General features: G+C 46.4%; 1 protein-coding gene across 1 annotated transcript; it reads right to left on the bottom strand.

The window, feature by feature from the left end:
• Positions 1-228: 228 nt before the first annotated feature.
• On the bottom strand, positions 229-3,484 carry LOC103225572 (PRAME family member 12-like). Its single transcript, XM_007980487.3, is given in 4 exon segments — positions 229-595; positions 598-959; positions 1,876-2,451; positions 2,841-3,484. Coding segments are annotated over 4 exon segments (1,419 nt in total). The 5' UTR covers positions 3,128-3,484; the 3' UTR covers positions 229-401.
• Between the last annotated feature and the right edge of the window lie 18,169 nt (positions 3,485-21,653).

Here is a 21,653-nt window from a genome sequence, read left to right as displayed (position 1 = left end):
GCTGCCATCTGCTGGTAGATTAGATCATATGGTGTAATTTAGTGTTGCAAGGATCATATTTTATGGTATTTTTCAAATTTTACTATTATGAGCCAGGCATGGTGGCTCATGCCTGTAATCCCAGCACTTTGGGAGGCCGAGGCAGGCGGATCCCCTGAGGTCGGGAGTTCGAGACCAGCCTGACCAACATGAAGAAACCCCTTCTCTCCTTAAAATACAAATAATTAGCCAGGCATGGTGGCACATGTCTGTAATTCCAGCTACTGGGGAGACTGAGGCAGGAGAATCCCTTGAACCTGCGAAGTGGAAGTTGTGGTGAGTTCATGCACTCATGGCCTAGGATTCAGCTCCCAAATGATGAGAAGAAAACTCGAAATACATCCACCCCGATGGACAGGCATTCAGCAGAGGCAGTGACTGGGCTCCAGGTCATAGGAGGCCCTGATGCCACAGCGAGGGCAGGGGACAGTGCTGAACACAACCATCTTGGGCTGCCTTAAGTCCCTCAGTGTCTTCATCAGCTCAGCCCCAAGTTGAGCAAATCTCCCCCAGCAGAGAGCACCCTGGGCATCATAACTCTCCAGAGGGGCAGGTACAGCTCCAGGCTCAGCTTGCTCAGCCCGACAGTGTGGCGCAGCAGGTTCTCCAGGGCGGCCATGGAGATGAGGTTCCCACAGAAGCTGAAGGTGCTGAGCTGGGAGCAGCGGCTCAGGGCAGGCAGGGTGACGCTGAGTTGGGAGTCCGTGATCCCACAGTCCTCTAAGTCCAGAGTCTGCAGGGTGGCCTCAACTTGCTCTAGCAGAACGGCGAGGGGCTCAGGGCTGAAATGGGTCAGTGTGATGCCCCTCAGGTCCAGCTCCTTTAGCTGATGGATGCTCGGGCACCAAGAGATGCTTTAAGTCCGACTCTGACAGCAGCGGTCGGTCATGACGACCGTCTCCAAGGGGGCCTGGAGACACCTGGGAGAGAACAAGGAGTTAGAGGAGGGCAGTGGGAAGACCTCAGGTGAGAGATGACAGTCTCCACAACCCAAGGCTGCTCTGCTCCTCTGAGGATAGTCAGCACCCGGGGTGTGGGAACGGAGACTCTGCTCCTTCCGGACAGTCCCAATTGAGGCTCAGTCCTTCACCATCACTCAGGTGACTGGGTCAAGCCCATGAACTCTAAGGCTCCCTTTCTTCATCTGTCAGGCAGAAAACCGCATCTCTGGGCCACAGGAGCACCGTGGAGACACAGACATAAAGAACAACCCAAGTGGGATCCTGCAACATCAGCTGGGGTGGCCAGGCTGCAGGAGTCCCTGACACGCCTGTATCATCAGCAAACCGTCTATCCTTTCTCCCTTCTTCACTCCTGCTCCCTCACCCTCTATTCCATCATCATGTATTTCCCATACATTAGTTACCTGACTTGGAGCTCAAAACATTTTACTGACAGAGGGAGAGACAGGATTTTGCCTGTTCACTAGGCAGGTGAGGACAGACCTTATATTTTAAAATAGAGGGGTGTGATGGGCTTTCTCTTCTTTAGTGCCCTCTTCACCTCCCTATTTCCCGTCATCTTAACTTAGACACACATCCTCGGGAGGAATTCACAAATGCACTCTCACTAGATCTGAACCCGCAGTTGCTAGCATCCTAGCATGGCAGCCTCTCTATAGCATCTAGCCCAGGAGATCCCGCTGGCTTATTGGGATGGTTGTGGGACACCCATTTTAGGACAGAGCTGCCAACAAGACAATGCATGGACATTCCAGTGTCCCCTTCACTGTGACCTCGTCACAAGCTGGCTCACAGCAGATACCCCCCTGGTGTTTACTGTAACAGAGAAAGGTTCTGCTGTGGACTGCACAGAAAACTCACCATCCTTCCTCACCCGAGCAGCTGGTCCAGGTGGCCTTCGAGGAAAGAGACAGAGTGCATGGAAAGCTTCTGGAAGTAGCCCAGCTTGAGGAGCTGAGAGGTGAACTGGGTGACAAACTGCTCCTTCTTGTCTGGGGGAATGCAGGCAGAGACGTGGATGTTGAAGAGAACAAGTCTGCGGAGATTCCTCATCTGGCCCAGGTAAGGGGCGAACCTTATAAGAATGGACAGCTCCCAGGGGCAGCACACTTCCACCTCCCGGATACAGTCTAGTTCCACCATGTTCAGGACCTCTATGATACTGTGGATGGGCATTCCAAAAATCTGCAGCTCCTTGCAACACACATGCAGTAAGCCTTTTCTCTGCTTGCCCCACGCGAAGAAGCGGGTGAGGCATTCATCCAGCGTCCCATTCTTGAAGCAAAGGTCTAGGGTCACCATCAAGGGCTGCTGCCCACCCAGCCTTGGACAGTTCTCTGCTGTTTGTCTCTTACTCAGGGCCTCTGGGGAGGGTGCAGAAGCTCCAGACCATATGCCCCAGAAGTTCTCATCCACATCCCGCAAGTCCAGCACTTGAAGTTTCCACCGCCTGTGGGTAAAAGAGAAGAGAGGCTCCAAATTTACTCAAGGATTTGAGCTTTTATCCACATCCCAGACATCAGTGACTCCCCTCCCTGCTTCTTCTCCCACTCTCTGTCTTTTCTCCATCCCTCTTTCTCCTTGAAACCTGCCTGGTCCCCACTGCTAGTGTCTTCAGTTGCCTCTAGGAGGAACCTGGTTCCTGATCCTTCAGTGGACCCTGCATGGTGAGCAGTCTTTTCCCAGAGGAGCTGGACAATGGCCAAGGCCTCTCTGAGCTTCCTCCCCAGCCGCATCAGAAGACTCTGGGCCACCCTTGGGCCTCCCAATCCTTCTGACCCTGCCAACCCTACCCTGGATGTCTGGGCCCTCCCCACCTGGCCAGCTGGGTCACCTCACCTGGGACGAACCTTCTGGGCAAGCAGTGCATCAAGCCCCTCCAGCACAGCTCCAAAGGTCTCCAGAGGACGCGACTTCATCAGGGACCCTAGAGGAAGGCAGGTGAAGGGCCAGGCCTGCACCATAGTTTTCAGGGTCTCGCAGCATCTCCTGGTAAAGGCCTCTATGAACAGAGAGGGAAAGAGCTCCCTGGGCAGCTCCTCCAGGGTGGGGATGGCCAAGGCTCCGTCCCTCAGCAGACTCTGCTCAGCCAGATCCAGGAGTCTGGGTGGGGCCTGGAGGCTCATGCTGATGAATCTACGTGGAAAACTTTCAGAGAAAGAGCATGATTTTTATGGCAAATCACATTACTTCATCATCTCCTAGTGCCAATGCCATTGCTCTGGTAGAGGTGGAAAGGTAATTAGTTCACCCCAATTCCGCTCTGCACTTTCTGGACACAAATCCGTAATTCTGCTCCTGCTGGTACCATGAAGATTGTCTTCCAAACAATGAGGAGGGAGCAAGGTGACCACTGGCCCATTGATTTTCAACCATTGCTGCATTAAATCTCAGTAACACTGGGAAGCGTTGCTGAGGATACTGAAAGCTAAGCTCCACCTTTTCAAGAAAATGTTTGTCACTTACCACCCTAAAACAATGGAATGAGAATGTCCTGTGGCCCCACACAGCCTACATTCTCAGTTCCCACAATGAACATGGTTGCAGAAGACTAAAGGGACTGCTTGGAATCAGTGCCATTATTTTTTTATTTTCAAAAATTTAACAAGAAATTGTGAAAGCACCGTGACAGTATTCTAGAGCCTGTGGAAGTTAGGGATAAAAACTCTAACTCTCAGATGAAGGTTCCAATGTTGATCTCTTACACAGACTCACAATGACCCACTTTAGGATGGAATCTAGGGGGAAAAAAAATTGATCCCATATTCAGAACAAAGACTCCACTCTTGAGAATGGTCTATGGAATATTTAAGGTTTTAGTAAAAATGAGAGCCTAACAAGTAAAATCACAATGCCATCAAGTCTGTGAACTATAATTTAAGGGCACAAAAGCCAATAATTTCAAATGTCATGAAATAGAAATTCAACCAGTTGTAAGTTTTTAAAATCTTTTGTTTAAAAAAAACTGCTTGGATACAAAATTTGAAATGACAAAAACCAAGGACAAATCAAATTTTGGGGGATGAAGACAAAACTACATTTAGAGGAAAAATCACAGCCTAAATCTGTTCATCTGAAAACAGACAAGAAAGTTCTCTCTGCCACCTTGGGCTGCATGTCACCATCCCTGACTGGCTGGCTGCAGATCAGATGGACATGAACCTAAGGAGGGGGTGACTTACCAGAGCTGGACTCACTTTGCAGGGTGCTGCAACCTCTCAGAGAACCAAGCAGTACTCCAGGTGCCAGGGCTTCGGGTCTCTTCTGTGCACCTGTGGGAGCTTTTATGGACCTTTCTAACCACACCCTCCCCTTCTCAACAACCAACTTCCAATCAGAAAATGATGTCTGATTAGACTCTGAAGTTCCATCCAGTTAATCCTGATTGAGTTTGCGACTTTCTTCTGATTAACTGATTGAATCAGATATATATTTATGAAAGTGAAAGTATAAATAATAGGGTGAAAGTCCACAACTCATTATTCCTTTATTCCACAAACACTGATGGAGTTTGACTAACATGAGAGCTTCATAGTGATGCAGGAAAGAGTTGAATCTGTTTCTGGCATTTGACAGAAAAAACAAAACCAGAAGGTATGAACTTTACAGTAGATTTTCCCAATTCTGTGAAGAAAGTCATTGGTAGCTTGATGGGGATGGCATTGAATCTATAAATTACCTTGGGCGGTATGGCCATTTTCACAATAGTAATTCTTCCTATCCATGAGCGTGGAATGTTCTTCCATTTGTTTGTGTCCTCTTTTATGTATTTGAGCAGTGGTTTATAGTTCTCCTTGAAGAGGTCCTTCACATCCTTTGTAAGTTGGATTCCTAGGTATTTTATGCTCTTTGAAGCAATTGTGAATGGAAGTTGACTCATGATTTGGCTCTCTGTTTGTCTGTTATTGGTGTATAAGAATTCTTGTGATTTTTGCACATTGATTTTGTATCCTGAGACTTTGCTGAAGTCGATTATCAGCTTAAGGAGATTTTGGGCTGAGGTGATGGGGTTTTCTAAATAAACAATCATGTTATCTGCAAACAGGGACAATTTGACTTCCTCTTTTCCTAATTGAATACCCTAACTGAATACCCTAAATTTACATTTGCTAAGTTACATCTTGCTTAGTTATTTCTTTCTCCTGCCTGATTGCCCTGGCCAGAACTTCCAATACTACATTGAATAGGAGTGGTGAGAGAGGGCATTCTTGTCTCGTGCCAGTTTTCAAAGGGAATGCTTTCAGGTTTTGCCCATTCAGTATGATATTGGCTGTGTGTTTGTCATAAATAGCTCTTACTATTTTGGGATATGTCCCATCAATACCGAATTTATTGAGAGTTTTTAGCGTGAAGGGCTGTTGAACTTTGTCAAATGCCTTTCTGCATCTATTGAGATCATCATGTGGTTTTTGTCTTTGGTTCTGTTTATATGCTGGATTACGTTTATTGATTTGCATATGTGGAACCAGCCATGCATCCCAGGGATGAAGCCCACTTGATCATGGTAGATAAGCTTTTTGATGTGCTGCTGGATTCGGTTTGCCAGTATTTTATGGAGGATTTTTGCATCAATGTTCATCACGGATATTGGTCTAAAATTATCTTTTTTTTGGTGTTGTGTCTCTGCCAGGCTTTGGTATCAGGATGATGCTGGACAGATTCCCTCTTTTCCTATTGATGGGAATAGTTTCAGAAAGAATGGTACCAGCTCCTCCTTATACCTTTTGTAGAATTCGGCTGTGAATCCATCTGGTACTGGACTTTTTTGGTTGGTAGGCTCTTAATTAGTGCCTCAAGTTCAGAGCCTGTTATTGGTCTATTCAGGGATTCAACCTCTTCCTGGTTTAGTCTTTGGAAGGTGTATGTGTCCAGGAATTTATCCATTTCTTCCAGATTTTCTAGTATATTTGTGTAGAGGTCTTTATAGTATTCCCTGATGCTAGTTTGCATTTCTGTGGGATGGGTGGTGATATCCCCTTTATCACTTTTTATTGTGTCTATTTGATTCTTCTCTCTTTTCTTCTTTATTCGTCTTGCTAGTGGTCTATCAATTTTGTTGATCTTTTCAAAAAACCAGCTCCTGGATTCATTGATTTTTTGAAGGGTTTTTTGTGTCTCTATCTTCTTCAGTTCTGCTCTAATCTTAGTTATTTCTTGCCTTCTGCTAGGTTTTTAATGTGTTTGCTCTTGCTTCTCTAGTTCTTTTAATTGTCATGTTAGGATGTCAATTTTAGATCTTTCCTGCTTTCTCTTGTGGGAATTTAGTGCTATAAATTTCCCTCTACACACTTCTTTAAATGTGTCCCAGAGATTCTGGTATGTTGTATCTTTGTTCTCATTGGTTTCAAAGAACATCTTTATTTCTGCCTTCATTACAGTATGTACCCAATAGTCATTCAGGAGGAGGTTGTTCAGTTTCCATGTAGTTGAGCGGTTTTGAGTGAGTTTCTTAATCCTGAGTTCTAGTTTGAAGAATGTATATTCTGTTGATTTGGGGTGGAGAGTTCTGTAGATGTCTATTAGGTCCACTTGGTGCAGAGCTGAGTTCAATTTCTGGATATCCTTGTTAACTTCCTGTCTCGTTGATCTATCTAATGTTGACAGTGGTGTGTTAAAGTCTCCCAGTATTATTGTGTGGGAGTCTGGGTCTCTTTGTAGGTCTCTGAGGACTTGCTTTATGAATCTGGGTGCTCCTGTATTGGGTGCATATATATTTAGGATAGTTAGTTCTTCTTGCTGAATTGATCCCTTTACTATGATGTAATGGCCTTGTCTCTTTTGATCTTTGTTGGTTAGAAGTCTGTTTTATCAGAGATTAGGACTGCAACCCCTGCCTTTTGTTTTGTTTTCTTTTCCGTTTGCTTGGTAGATCTTCCTCCATCCCTTTATTTTGAGCCTATGTGTGTCTCTGCACATGAGATGGGTCTCCTGAATACAGCACACTGATGGGTCTTGACTCTTTATCCAATTTGCCAGTCTGTGTCTTTTAATTGGAGCATTTATCCCATTTACATTTAATATTGCTATGTGTGACCTTGATCCTGTCATTATGATGTTAGCTGGTTATTTTGCTCATTAGTTGATGCAGTTTCTTCCCAGCATCGATGGTCTTTACAGTTTGGCATGCTTTTGTAGTGGCTGGTACCAGTTCTTCCTTTCCATGTTTAGTGCTTCCTTCAGGAGCTCTTGTAGAGCAGGCCTGGTGATGACAAAATCTCTCAGCATTTGCTTGTCTATAAAGGATTTTATTTCTCCTTCACTTATAAAGCTTAGTTTGGATGGATATGAAATTCTGGGTTGAAAATTCTTTTCTTTAAGAATGTTGAATATTGGCCCCCACTCTCTTCTGGCTTTTAGAGTTTCTGTGGACAGATCCTCTGTTAGTATGATGGGCTTCCCTTTGTGGGTAACCCGATCTTTCTCTCTGGCTGCCCTTAACATTTTTTCCTTCATTTCAACTTTAGTGAATCTGACAATTATGTGTCTTGGAGTTTCTCTTCTCGAGGAGTATCTTTGTGGCATTCTCTGTATTTCCTGAATTTGAATGTTGGCTTGCCTTGCTAGGTTGGGGAAGTTCTCATGGATTATATCCTACAGTGTGTTTTCCAACTTGGTTCCACTCTCCCCATCACTTTCAGGTACACCAATCAGACGTAGATTTGTTCTTTTCACATAGTCCCATATTTCTTGGAGGCTTTGTTCGTTTCTTTTTACTCTTTTTTCTCAAGACTTCTCTTACCGCTTCACTTCATTGATTTGATCTTCAATCACTGATACCCTTTGTTCCAGTTGATCAAATTGGCTACTTGAAGGGGTGGCCTGCCCTTCCACACCTGTGGGTGTTTCTTGTCAGGTAGAATGAGACTGAGAAAAGAAATAAGACACAGAGACAAAGTATAGGGAAAGAAAAGTGGGCCTAGGGGACTGGCCCTTAGCATAAGGAGGACCTGTGCTGGCACTGGTCTCTGAGTTCCCTCAGTATTTATTGATCATTGTCTTTACCATCTCAGAGAGGGGGATGTTTCAGGACAACAGGGTAATAGTGGGGAGAGGATCAGCAGGAAAACATGTGAACAATGGTCTCTGTGTCATAAATAAGTTTAAGGAAAGGTTCTGTGCCTTGATGTGCACATATAGAAACATCTCAGTGCATTAAAGAGCAGTATTGTGGCTAGCACGTCTCACTTCCTGCCTTAAGGCAGTTTTCTCATATTTCAGTAAATAGAACTAACAATCGGGTTTTACACAGAGACATTCCATTGCCTCGGGACGAGCAGGAGACAGATAGATGCCTTCCTCTTATCTTAACTGCAAAGAGGCCTTCCTCTTTTACTAATCCTCCTCTGCACAGACCCTTTACGGGTGTCGGACTGGTGTACAGTCAGGTCTTTCCTTTCCCACAAGTCCATATCTCAGGCTGTCACATGGGGAGAAACCTTGGACAATTCCTGGCTTTCCTAGGCAAAGGTCCCTGAGGCCTTCCACAGTGTATTGTGTCCTTGGGTACTTGAGATTAGAGAATGGCATGACTTTCAACAAGCATATTGTCTTTAAGCACTTTTTTAACAAAGCACGTCCTGCATAGCCCTAAATCCATTAAACCTTGAGTCAACACAGCACATGTGCCTGCGAGTACAAGGTTGGGGCTAGGGTTACAGATGAACAGCATCTCAAGGCAGAATAATTTCTCTTAGTACAGAACAAAATGGGGTCTCTTATGTCTACTTCTTTCTACATAGACACAGTAACAGTCTAATCCCTCTTTCGTTTCCCCACACTATTGAAACTTATGCATTCATCACGTAGTTCTCGTGCCATGGTTTTCAGCTCCATCAGGTCATTTAAGGACTTCTCTACACTGGTTATTCTAGTTAACCATTCATCTACTCTTTTTTCAATGTTTTTAGCTTCTTTGCAATGGGTTCGAACTTCATCCTTTAGCTCAGAGAAGTTTGATCATCTGAAGCTTTCTTCTCTCAACTTGTCAAAGTCATTCTCTGTCAGCTTTGTTCCATTGCTGGTGAGGAGCTGCATTCCTTTGGAGGGGGAGAGGCACTCTGATTTTTAGAATTTTCAGCTTTTCTGCTCTGTTTTTTCCCCATCTTTGTGGTTTTATCCACCTTTGGTCTTTGATGATGGTGACATACAGATGGGGTTTTGGTGTGGATGTCTCTTCTGTTTGTTAGCTTTCCTTCTAACAGTCAGGACCCTCAGTTGCAGGTCTGTTGGAGTTTGCTGGAGGTCCACTCCAGACCCTGTTTGCCTGGGTATCAGCAACAGAGGCTGCAGAACAGCAAATATTGCTGAACAGCAAATGTTGCTGCCTGATCATTCCTCTGGAATCTTCATCTCAGAGGGGTACCCAGCCGTATGAGGTGTCAGTCTGCCCCTACTGGGGGGTGCCTCCCAGTTAGGCTACTCAGGGGTCAGGGACCCATTTGAGGAGGCAGTCTCTCCATTCTCAGATCTCAGACTCTGTGCTAGGAGAACCACTACTCTCTACAAAGCTGTCAGACAGGGTGCTGCCTTTTGTTCAGCTATGCCCTGCCCCCAGAGGTGGAGTCTACAAAGGCAGGCAGGCCTCCTTGAGTTGTGGTGGGCTCCACCCAGTTTGAGCTTCCCAGTCTCTTTGTTTACATACTCAAGCCTCAGGAATGGCGGGTGCCCCTCCCCCAACCTCACTGCCACCTTGCAGTTCCATGTCAAACTGCTGTGCTAGCAAAGAGCGAGGCTCTGTGGACATGGGACCCTCCGAACCAGGTGTGGGATATAATCTCCTGGCGTGCCATTTGCTAAGACCATTGGAAAAGCACAGTATTAGGGTGGGAGTGACCCCATTTTCCAGGTGCCATCTGTCACAGCTTCCATTGGCTAGGAAAGGGAATTCCCTGACTCCTTGCGCTTCCCAGGTGAGGCAATGCCTCGCCCTGCTTTGGCTCACACTCGGTGGGCTGCACCAACTGCCCTGCACCCACTGTCCAACAAGACTCAGTGAGATGAACCCAGTACCTCAGTTGGAAATGCAGAAATCACCCATCTTCTGCGGAATTCATGCTGGGAGCTGTAGACTGGAGCTGTTCCTATCCCGCCATCTTGGAACCGTGGAAAGAACTCATTGACAGGTTTCCCTTCCTGCCCAATTCAGGGAGTCTTGCACCACCCCCAGGACCCTGGTGAGAATCCTGCACTTCGGGGCTATTCTACCATGTCCTGTTGCCTGTTCTGCTCAAGGTGCTTGTCTACTGCCCAGATCAAAGCAGCCTTCACAGCTCATCTCAAGGGATGACCTGATCCCTTCTCCACTCATGGAATCCTCACTGGGATCTCAAAGATTCCTCCAAGCCCTTGCTTGGGGTCTCTAGAATATTTCAGAGCTTCCATTTTCCTCTCCAGGTGCAGCCTTTTCAGCTCTAAGGCTGGGCCAGGGGAACCTGGAAAGGGCCAGGGCAGCCCATTCGCTCTGCATCCCAGGAACATCAGCCCATCTCTCCTGGACCTTGGAACATGGCCATGATGTTTGGAGACCCTTTCCCTGTCATCAGCAGTAAAGAAGGAATTCTCCCCAAGTTCTACTGAGGCATTCTGGTGAATACAGCAAGGCACAAAACAGGGATCTCCTCAGCTGCTGCTCTGGACCTAAAGAGGCACCCGGGACTGCTGCTGAGTGACCTTGCCTGGCTTGCAGAGGAAGACCTGACTCCCCTGGTTCTCCTAGGGTTTCCAGGCTGATGGGAATCCCTGGGAGAGGTTCTGGGGCAGGGGCCTTCCCTTTCCAGGCTCCCCTGGCCCAGCCTGAAAGCTGACAAGGCTGCACCTGGGATGCAATAAGTTTGTTTTCTGTCTGAGTCAGGTCACTTCTTGCCCTAGCAGGGGCTGTCCTTTTTTTCCTCCAATAAGGATCTGAGGAGGTCACCCTCAGAGCCGACAGTTGATGCTAGGGAGGTGCTTTTAGCACCCTGGGGGTGGGGGAGTTCTTGGGACTCACTGCAGGCTGGACAGAGCCAGAGGAACTAAGGGAAAGAGCAAAGCCAAGTCAGGGAGTGAGTGGCTAGAGATGCTGCTGGGGCTGGAATAAGGGAGGAGGAAGGAGGTGGCAGCAGGGCAGGGACCAGGTTCTCTGGCTCTCACAGAGCCATGTCCCTTAATAGCTATGACCTTGTGCCTGAGACTCTGGGGGGACTGGGGCCTGGATATGACCCTGTGAGTTCCCAAGGCCATTCATGTGCCCTGGTCTGTGTGAGGTTCCAGTGGCTGCCCCACCCTGCCCCAGGAGCACAGAGTCAGTCCAGTGGGGAGTCCTGGGGAGGGAGCACTGGTGGCATGCATCCATCCTGAATACAGAGACAAGGGACAGGTCAGAGGGAAGCAGCCTTGGTGTTAGGCAGGGGAAGGGATACTCTCTGAAAATTGTGCATTTCTTCTCCTCACTCATCACAGCCTCGTGGAACAGGAAGGACTGGGCTTTTCAGGAGGGAATGAGGGAGAACAGAGTCTGGCCCAGAGTCCTTGTCATCCAAGAGACCCCAAATCTCCTCCTGCAAGCCAGAGGAATGTCTTGGGGCATGGAAGTCAAAACAGGGCCCACCAGCCTGCCCAGCACCTCCCTGTGGAAGAAGGTGCACATTGATTCTCAGAAAAATCCTGCCATGTCCAGTGCTGAGGAGCGTCATGAGGCCCTGGAGGGGAGACTCTGGGTCACATTTTCAGGGAAGATTCTGGCACATGTGACCCCCCAACACGCAGTGGTTTCCTGTCCCTCCTCTCCCCTTGATTCATTCAAAAGTCTTTACTGAGTGCCTGGGATGTGCCATCTACTATTCTCAGTGCTACTGAGGAAGACAAACAGAAAGCAAAGAATCTGGAAAATGAACTCAACAGAGTACACATGGCTCAGCACTGCATCCCAGGTCAGAAGAAAGTGACTACGCTGAATGAAATGTGCAGAGTGATCTTAATAATCCATGGGGAAAATGACATATGTCCCATGTCTTTTAATCACTTTTTGCTGAATATGAAGAACTCTCTCACTGCTGAATATAAACAGACAGGTAAGTGGAAAACGTTAGTAAAACTAATATTTATGAAGTGCAACATAAAGCAAAACACTGAGAATCCAAGGACTTTATTTCTTTGAAACAACTTGCCAAGGCAGTTTGAACAGTGGTCATCTTCCTCCTGGGCACAGCACCACAGAGGCAGCCGCTGTCTTCTCCCCTTGGAGAATTCTCCTACTTTCTTTAAGTTTGGGTGGGCCTGGGAGTCTGCAGGAGTTTGTTCATGTTGGGTTGGGGGTGCATGAGGAGTTGGTAGGGCACCTGTGGCAACATCCCTGGCCTCTGGGATCAGGAGGAGACAGTCGGGCCAGGACCCACCCAGCACACACACCAGGTTTGTGCTTCAGGTGATCCCTCTCCCCCCTTTGGATGTGGAGTTTGGGAGAAGGTTTGGGGCCCTTGCCCATCCCCATTGGCTCTTCTAGGACAGATGCATGTGTGGGACCTGCAGGTGGCCCTGTGCAGGAAGGGATCCCAGAACCCACACAGGTCCATGTAGAGCAAGGTTTCCTCCTGCAGACTGCAGGAGCCCTGAACCTCCTCGCAGCTCCCAGAGCCTGGGGTGGGTTGGGGACCTACCTGGAGGCAAACGCATGGAGCTTTGTCAAAGGCAGGGCTGTGGGAAGGAAAGGATGCAGGGGTCCCTGAAGCTCCAGGACCAGAGGAACATGAGAGTAGGGGAGGCATCACAGGGAGAAAGGTCCAGGGCTCCTTCCATGCCCTGAGGTCCCAGCGGGTTTTCCTCTCTCTCACCTCCTCCCTGGGCTCTTGCGTCTGGGAGTCAGGGCTGGCTCAGCAGGAGCCCTGTGGGGAGTAGGAAGGATGTAGGGCCTCAGGGTCTTGAGTTCAACTTTTCACATCAACCTCAAATGAGGGATTTTACTAAGTGCCCTCCGTCCACAGATCCCATGTCTTCTTGCTGAACTCCTGGGAGATGTGTCCTGCCAGGGATATGGGACGTTTTACTTTTCTCTGCTGTGGGGGCAGCTCATCCTGGAGAGCTGTGACTTTCTAGGTGGTCACACACACATACACACAGACATACCTTGAGGTCATGGCAGCAATGCCCACTGGGCCTGTAGTTCTCCCGTAGCTCCCAGCTGATAAAAGCCTCTTTTCCACTCATCTGGGACCTGGGATCATCGGCCTCCTTCTGTCTCATTTCACTCGGCATTTGTCCTAGTCCCTACTAATGTGCTGCTCATTTTAATGCTTTGTAATAAAGTTCCACAGTGAGAAGCTTGTGCAAGAGCTGGGGTCCAGAGCATCAGGTCTAATGTTTACTATGTTTATTTTCACTGCACAATCTGTTATTCCAAATAAATTTTACAAATAAAATAGAAATATACGAGCTGCCAGCATCACTCTGAGACCAAAACCAGACAAGGGCACAACCAAAAGAGAAAACTACAGGCCAGTATCCCTGATCAAGATACATGCGAATATCCTCTAAAAATACTAGCTATCCGAAATCAGTAACACATTAAAAAGATCATTTACACTCATCAAGTAAGACTCATCTCAGTGGTGCAAGGATGGTTCAACATACAAAAATAAATAAATGTGATTTATCATGTTAGCAGAACCAAGACCAAAGTTATATGATAATTTCAATAGATGCTGAAAAATCATTCAATAAAATCCAACAATTCTTTATGATAAAAATTTTCCACAAAGTGGGTATAGAGGAACACAACTCAAAATAATGAATGGCGTTTTTCACAGACTCACAACCAACATCATACTGAGTGAGGAGAAATTGAAAGCCTTTCTTCTGAAATCTGGAACAAGACCAGGATGTTCACTTTCACCATTTTTTTTCAACATAATACTGGAAGTCCTGGGCAGAGCAATAAGCCAAGAGAAAAAAAATAAAGGGCATCCAAGTTGGAAAGGAAGAAGTCAAATTAACCTTGTACGCAGATGATATGATCTTATATTTATAAAAACCTAAAGACTTTAATAAAAAGTGTGTTTCAGTAAAATTGTAGGATACAAAGTCAACGTACAAAAAATCAATAGCATTCATATATGCCAACAGCAAACAATCTTAAAGATTGTTAAAGAAATCAAGAAAACACTTCCATTATCAACAGCTACAAAGAATATAAAATACTTAGGAATTCATTTAACCATGTGAAAGATTAATACAAGGAAAACTATAAAACACTGGTGAAAGAAATTTAAGAGGATACGAGAAAAAACGGAAGGATATTTTATGCTCATAGATAGGAAGAATTAATGTCATTAAAAATGAAAATGCTACCCAAAGCAACTTACAAATTCAATGCAATTCCTATCAAAATACTAATGACATTCTTCACAGAAATAGCAAAAATACTTCTAAAATTTTTATATAGAAACTCAGCAGACCCTGAATAGCTGAAGCCATCCTAACCAAAAAGAACAAAACTAGAGGCGTCACACTACCTGACTTCCAAATATAATGCAAACCTATAGTAACCCAATCAGCATGGTACTGGCATAAAAATAGACATATAAACCAATGGAAGAGAATAGCAGATTCAGATATAAATGTCATACATTTGCAGCCAACTCATTTTTGACAAAGGCAATAAGCCCATATACAAATGGGAAATGGCAGTCTCATCCATCAGTGGTGCTGGAAAATCTGGATACCCATGTGCAGAATGGAAGTCGATCCCTATCTTTCACTGTATACAAGTCAAAGTGGTTTAATGTCTTGGGCTGGTGCGGTGGCTCACACCTGTAATCCCACCACTTTGGGAGGCTGAAGTGGACAGATCACGAGGTCAGAAAATCGAGACCGTCCTGGCCAACATAATGAAACCCTGTCTCTTCTAAAAATACAAAAGTTAGCTGGGCATGGCAGCGCGTGCCCATAGTCCAAGCTACTCGGGAGGCTGAGGCAGGAGAACTGCTTGAACCCGGGAGGTGGAGATTGCAGTGAGCCAAGATCACACCACTGCACTCCAGCCTGGTGACAGAGCAAGACTCCATCTAAAAAAAAAAAAAGAACAAAGTGGTTTACAGTTTTAAATCTAAGACCCGAAATTCTGAAGCCAGAAGAAAAACCTGAAAAAAAAAAATACTCCAAAACATTGATGGGGCAAAGATGTTCTGTGTAATACTAAGACCTGAAATTATGAAACCTGGAGAAAAACTTGAAAAAATCCTCCAGAACATTTGTTTGGGGCAGAGATATTTTGTGCAAGGCCTCAAAAGTGTAGGCAATCAAAGCAAAAATAGACAAATGGGATTACATCAAGGTAAACGGCTTCTTCTGCACAGCAAGGGAAACAATCAAAGTGAAGAGATGACCCACAGAATGGGAGAACATTTTTACAAGCTGCCCATCTGGCAAGAGACTAATAACTAGAATATGCAAGGAGCTCAAACAAGTCAATGGGAAAAAATCAAGTGATCCCATTTTTAAACGGGCAAAAGTTCTGAATAGATAGTTTTCAAACGATGGCACACAAATGGTCAACAGATATATGAAAAAATGCCCAATATCACTAATCATCGGAGAAAGGCAAATCAAAACCACAATGACATGTCATCTTATCCCAGTTAGAATGCTTTTATCAAAATGACAAGAAATAACCAATGCCCGTGAGTATATGGAGAAAGGAGAACTCTTGTACACTGTTTATGGGAATGTAAATTAATTAGTATAGCCCCTATAGAAACTGCATGGGGGTTCTCCAATAAACTAAAACTACCATATGATCCAGCAATCCCATCACTGGGCATATATCCAAGAGAAAGAAAATCAGTATATCAAAGAGATGTCCGCACAACCATGTTTACTGCAGTACTATTTACAATATCCAAAACATGAAATCAACTCAAGTGTCCACGAATGGATGAATGGATACAGAAAATGTGGTACATATAGCTATACAATGAAATATCATTCAGCCATTAAAAATGAAATGTTGTCATTTTCAGCCATATGGATGGAACTGGAGGTCATTATGTTCAAATAATCATTATGTAAAACAATGTCATTATGTAAAATAATCCAAGCACAGAAAGACAAATAACGCATGTTCTCACTTATACGTGAGAGCTTAAAAAGTGGATATCATGATGATAGAGAATAGAGTGGTGGTTACCAGAGGCGGGAAAGAGTTGGGTGCGAGGGGTGGGTGAATAGAGGTTGGTTAATGGGTACAAATATACACTTAGAAGTAAGAACTGGAGTTTGATAGATCAGTAGGGATACTATAGTTAACATTAAGTGTGCATTTCAAAAGAGCTGGAAGAGAATAATTGGAATGTTCCCAGTGTAAAGAAAAGAAATATTTAAGGTGACAGATATTCAAATTATTTTGATTTGATGATATAAATGTATCAAATGGTCACATGTATCTCAAAAGTATGTACAACTATTATGTATCAATAAAAACAAATTAATTAAAAAACAAAAAAGAATTAGACTAGCTCAGCCTAGTGCCGTGGTTGCCAAAGTTCAGTCCCCAGGCCAGCAGCACTGGCTTCCCCTGGAAACTCATTAGAAACCCAGCTTCTCAGCCCCACCTGAAGCTCAGGGGGTGGGCCTGGCATCTGTGTTTCAACAAGCCCCCAGGTGAAGCTGATGCGGCTCACGTTTGAGAACCGCTGGTTGGGTTGAAGCAGGGCTGTAGGAAATAGACTCCCACTGGCTTGATCTTCCTTTGGGAACAGTTGGGGAGAACCTCCGCCCTGGTCAGCTGGAGCCTCGATTGTTGGTTGTGCACCCCATCTTGTTGATCTGGTTGCACTGTTGACCTTGAACACAATACTCCGGCTCAATTGAGTTTCTGGTCACTCTCACATTCACAGTGACTTTTTAATGCGTGTGGGTGGAAAGTGAAGCAGTGCTGACCAGGTGAGGGCAGCCACAGTCTGTGGCCCTCATAGGATTCCACCTGCCCCTGCCCCTTGACCATCCCAGCTGCCTGGAAAGGACCAGATACATTGGGGATAGGAGGGGGTAAGTGACTGAGCAGGTGTCAAGTGCACAGAACTTTTCTCTCCTCATCCCTCCTAGAATGTCCATATCCTCATCCTGGAACCTGTGAATATGTTAGTTTAGATGCAGAAGGAATTTTATAGGTGTGATTAAATTAAGGATCTTGAGATGGAGGTTATCTTGGGTTATCCAGGGAACCCAGTGTAGTCACAGGGATCCTTGTAAGGGGAGAGAGAGGAAGGAAGAGGCTGCACTGCGGGCTCTCGACAGGCTGATGGTGGCACCAGATGGGGAGCAGTGATGTGCCCTAGAAGTTGGAAAAGACAAGGAAACAATTTGCCCCAGACCCTCTAGAAGGAACGCAGCCCTGAGGACCCACTGTAGACTCTTACCAGTAAGAGAGCTGCAAGAGGATAAATGTGTGTTGTTTTAAGCACTGAGCTTGTGATATTTTGTGATTATTTTAAACCACTGAGCTTGTGATATTCTGAATAAATGTGCATTTATTCACCTTTATAATAAGAACTGTCAAATAAACATGTCTTGCTTTAGGGCACCGAGTTTGTGGTATTTTGTTCCAGCAGCAATAGGAGACAGACACTCAGTCTTTCTGGACTTCTAAGGAACCTGCTGAGCTTCTTCCCAAGTCAGAGGCTTCATTCATGCTGCCCCCATGGCCCAAGCCACCCTCTCTTCCCTCCCCACCTGCCCCTTCAGCTGGGCAATCTCCCTCAGCTTTCCGGCATTGACCTCCCTGATTCTCCCTGGCTCTACCTAGACAGGCCAGGTCTTCATTCACCACCCATCAACCCCTGCCAGTTGCTCTCATGACGTCCTTTACTTTTGCACAAGCTTGTCCAACCCTCCGCCTGCAGGCTGAATGTGGCCCAACATAAATTTGTAAACTTACTTAAAACTTTATGGTATTTTTTTGCATTTTTTTGTTTTTTAGCTCATCAGCTATTGTTAGTGTTAGTTTTTTGTTGTTGTTGTTTTGGGGATGGAGTCTCACTCTGTTGCCTAGGCTGGAGTGCAGTGGCACGATCTCAGCTCACTGCGGACTCTGCCTCTAGGGTTCAAGTGATTCTCCTGCCTCAGCCTCCTGAGTAGCCGGAATTACAGGCATGCACCACTGTGAGGCTCAGTTTTGTATTTTTAACAGAGGCAGTAGTAGAGACTTTTCAATCTGGAAGCGTGGATGGTGGAAGCTGTGTCTGCAGACTTTGGGAGAGAAACGAACCCCTTGAGGGATCCTGCACCATCCCCAGGACTCCAGGGAGAATCCTGCCCTTTGTGGGGTATTTCTACCATGTTCTGGTTGCCTGTGCTTCTGAAGGTGCTTCTCTGCTGTCCAGGTCAGAGCAGCCTTCGGAGCCCATCTGAAGGGACAGCCTGACCTCAATTCCACTCACAGAATTTCTACTGGGATTCCAAAGCTTCTCCTGGGGTTTTGATCGGGGTTTCTAAAATATTTCTGAACTTCTGTTTTCCTCCCCAAGCCTGCGCTGTCGGGGACGCCGAGTCCTCTGCTTCCTGGAAATGTCAGCTGATCCCTCCTGCACCCAGGAGTATGGCCACAAACAATGCTAAGAGATATTCTCCCTGGATTCAGCAGTGACCAATAAATTCTCCCCAAATTCTACTGAGCGATTTGGGTGCACCCAGGAAGGCACAAAGCCGGGAGCTCCTCAGCTGCTGCTCTGATCCTGAAGTGGCACCCGGGACCGATGGAGGGAACCTTGTCTAACTTGCACAGGAAGAGTTGACTCCTCCGGTTTTCCTAGAAGTGCCAGGCTGTTGGCAAAGCCTGGGACAGATTCTGGTGCAGGGGCTATCCCTTCCCAGGCTCCCCTGGCCCAATCTTAGAATGGATGAGGCTGCACCTGGAAAGCAGTGAGTCTGTTTCTGAGGCAGGGCGTTTCCTTTCTTGTGGTGTGTGCCCTCTCTGCATTTCTAACAGTGAAATATCTCTGACCAGGCCCTGCTGGCCTCCTCTAGTCCTCAGGAGGGTCTCATTCCAGATCGCATTTATGACTGTCTTTCCCAAGACCAGGAACTGGTCCTCTTTTTTCCTCCAAAAAAGATCTGAGGAGAAGGTCACTCTGAGAGCAGACAGTGGATGCTGAGGGAGCGGCCTGTAGCAGACTGGGGTGGGGGAGGTCTGGGAACTCCCTGCAGGCTGGATGGAGCCAGGGGGACTAAGGACAAGAACAGGGTCAAGAAAGGGAGTGGCCCAGAGGAGCTGATGGGGGCAGGAGAAAGATGGCAGCAGGGTCGGGGATCTGGTTCTCTGGCTTTCACAGAGCTGCATCCCTGATAAACTGGGGACTTGGGTCTGCGACCGCGAAAAGACTTGGGCCTGGTTGTGGGGCTGTGAGTTTCCAAGGCCGTTTGATTTCACCCTGGTCTACATGAGGTTCCAGTGGCTGCCCGACCCCACCCCAGGGGCAGAGAGGCAGTCTAGCGGGGAGACCTGGGGAGAGAGAGTCGGTGGCGAGCACCCACCCTGGATGCAAAGACAAGGGACAGGTCAGAGGGAGGGAGACTTGGCGTGCGGCCAGGGGAAGGGAGGCCCTTTGGATGTGGGACAGTTCTGTCTGCACTTGTCACAGCTTCACAGGACTGTGAGAATTGAACTTTGCAGGAGGGAATGAGGGAGAATGGGGTCTGGCCTGGACTCCCTGTCATCCAAGTGACCCCCTATCTACTCCTGCAAACCAGGGGAAGGTCTTGCTAGATGTAAGTCAATCCCGGGCCTATCAGACTGCCTGGCACTTTCTCATGGATCCGGAAGGAGCACAGTGATCCTCGGTCGAAAACATCTTGCATTGTCCAGGGCTAAGGATTGTCAGGTGGCCCTGGATGGGGAGACTCAGGGGAAAAACCACAGAGAAGATTTTGGTACATTTGACACTCTTAACACCCAGTGCCTCCCCTTCCTATTAGTCGGGAGCGGCAGCAGGAAAATCACTTGAACTCGGGAGACGGAAGTTGTGGTGAATTGAGCCTGTGCCATTGCACTCCAGCCTGGGTGGGCCAAAAGAGCAAAACTCCGTCTCAGAACAACAACAACGATAACAACAAAACTTCCACTGAGTGCCTGGGATGCGCCGCCTGCTATTCTGGGTGTAGTCTATTATTTTACAAATTGGATTTGTGGTCTGTCTCACCTGAGTGCATTCTGAGATTTGGTGTTTATTTTACCTGATACAAGTATAACTACTTCCGCAATTTTTTGCTTTCCAGTTGCGTGAAATATCTTTTTTCACCCCTTCATTTTCAGTCTACATGTATCTTTCTAGGTGAAGTGAGTTTCTGAAAGACAGCATATAGTGGAGTCTTATTTTATTCATTCAACCACTCTATATCTTTCCATTGAAGAATTGTGACCTCTTATATTCATTGCTAATATTATCTGTCTTTGTATTTAAGTAATTTACTCTGTTATGGAATCCTTGGGATGTCACTTTTCTGGACAGAAACCTCTGTTGCTGGGCATCTTTGCAAGAGTTTTGATTGGGTCCTTCTCCCCACTCAGCCTGGTAGACCAGTTGCAGCACAATCAGCTTTCACGGCTTGCACTTGAGTACATGGTGGGGTCTGAAACTTGGAAATGCCAGGAACTGCAGAACCCCCCAAAGAGAGTCATAGCCTTGGCCCAGGAAGCTCCCATGTCTGGGCTGCTGGACAAGTAGCAGCTCTTCAGTTTTTCTCTTCACCCACAACATGGTGAGCAAGGGGCTTTGTTTGTGTTTTTGCTCTTTTAGCCGCACCGTTCGGTGCGTCCCAAGTTCTTGTCCTGTGTACAGGAAGAATGAAATACACAGACAAGTGGAGGATGAGCAAGATAACCAGGAGCTTTACTGAGTGATAGAACAGCTCGGAGACCCACAGCGGGTAGCTTCTTTCTGCAGCCAGGGTGCCCTCATGAGTGTTCAGCTCTGAGAAGAGAAGAGGCCCTGGGGTTGTTCCATCATCACCACAGCTCTCAGTAGACAGGAGGCCCTGAAGTGGGTTGTCACTCTCTCCAGGAAAGTCATCTCATCATCTCCATGGCTCTCAACATGGAGGAGGCCTGAAGTGGGTTGTTTTGCCTGCAGGAAAAACATCTTGTTTTGTACTGACTACTGCGCTGACTGTGGCAACAGGTCATTTTATGGCCTGGAGGCAGATCAATGCTGCTGTTGAATACCTGTCTATTTGGGTAGATATATCAAACGCTTTCTTCTGGACACTTGGAAATTAAAACCTAGGTCTCACATACATCCTAATGTGAGCACAGAAACCACCGTTTCAGACACCGGCTCTGAAGTGGGAAAGGAAAGGTGATCAAGCAGGGGCCGGACTTGGGGGAAATGTTGACATGGATTCAATGGGACTTTGGGGACCTGTGTCCTATAGAGTCAAAAATGGGAATGGGAATGTCTAGAGTGGAATTCAGGCTTGAGAATACATGAGGGAGTTCCCCTTCCATGGATGGTTATAAAGAAACGGTCAGAAATAAAGAGAAACTAAGTGGAAACTCTCTGGTGCCCTCTATTATCAAGTAATCTGCTTTCCAGTTTAAGCCTCAGGAATCTTCAGTTATTGATGAAAAGAAAAGAAAAAAAAGGCACTGAGTTGTCCAATCAATAAGATGCAGCCCCAGAAAATTAA

The sequence above is a fragment of the Chlorocebus sabaeus genome, chromosome 20, assembly GCF_047675955.1.
Source record: "Chlorocebus sabaeus isolate Y175 chromosome 20, mChlSab1.0.hap1, whole genome shotgun sequence".
In the NCBI taxonomy this organism is placed as follows: domain Eukaryota; kingdom Metazoa; phylum Chordata; class Mammalia; order Primates; family Cercopithecidae; genus Chlorocebus; species Chlorocebus sabaeus.
This window is presented reverse-complemented; position numbering and strand designations above follow the sequence as displayed.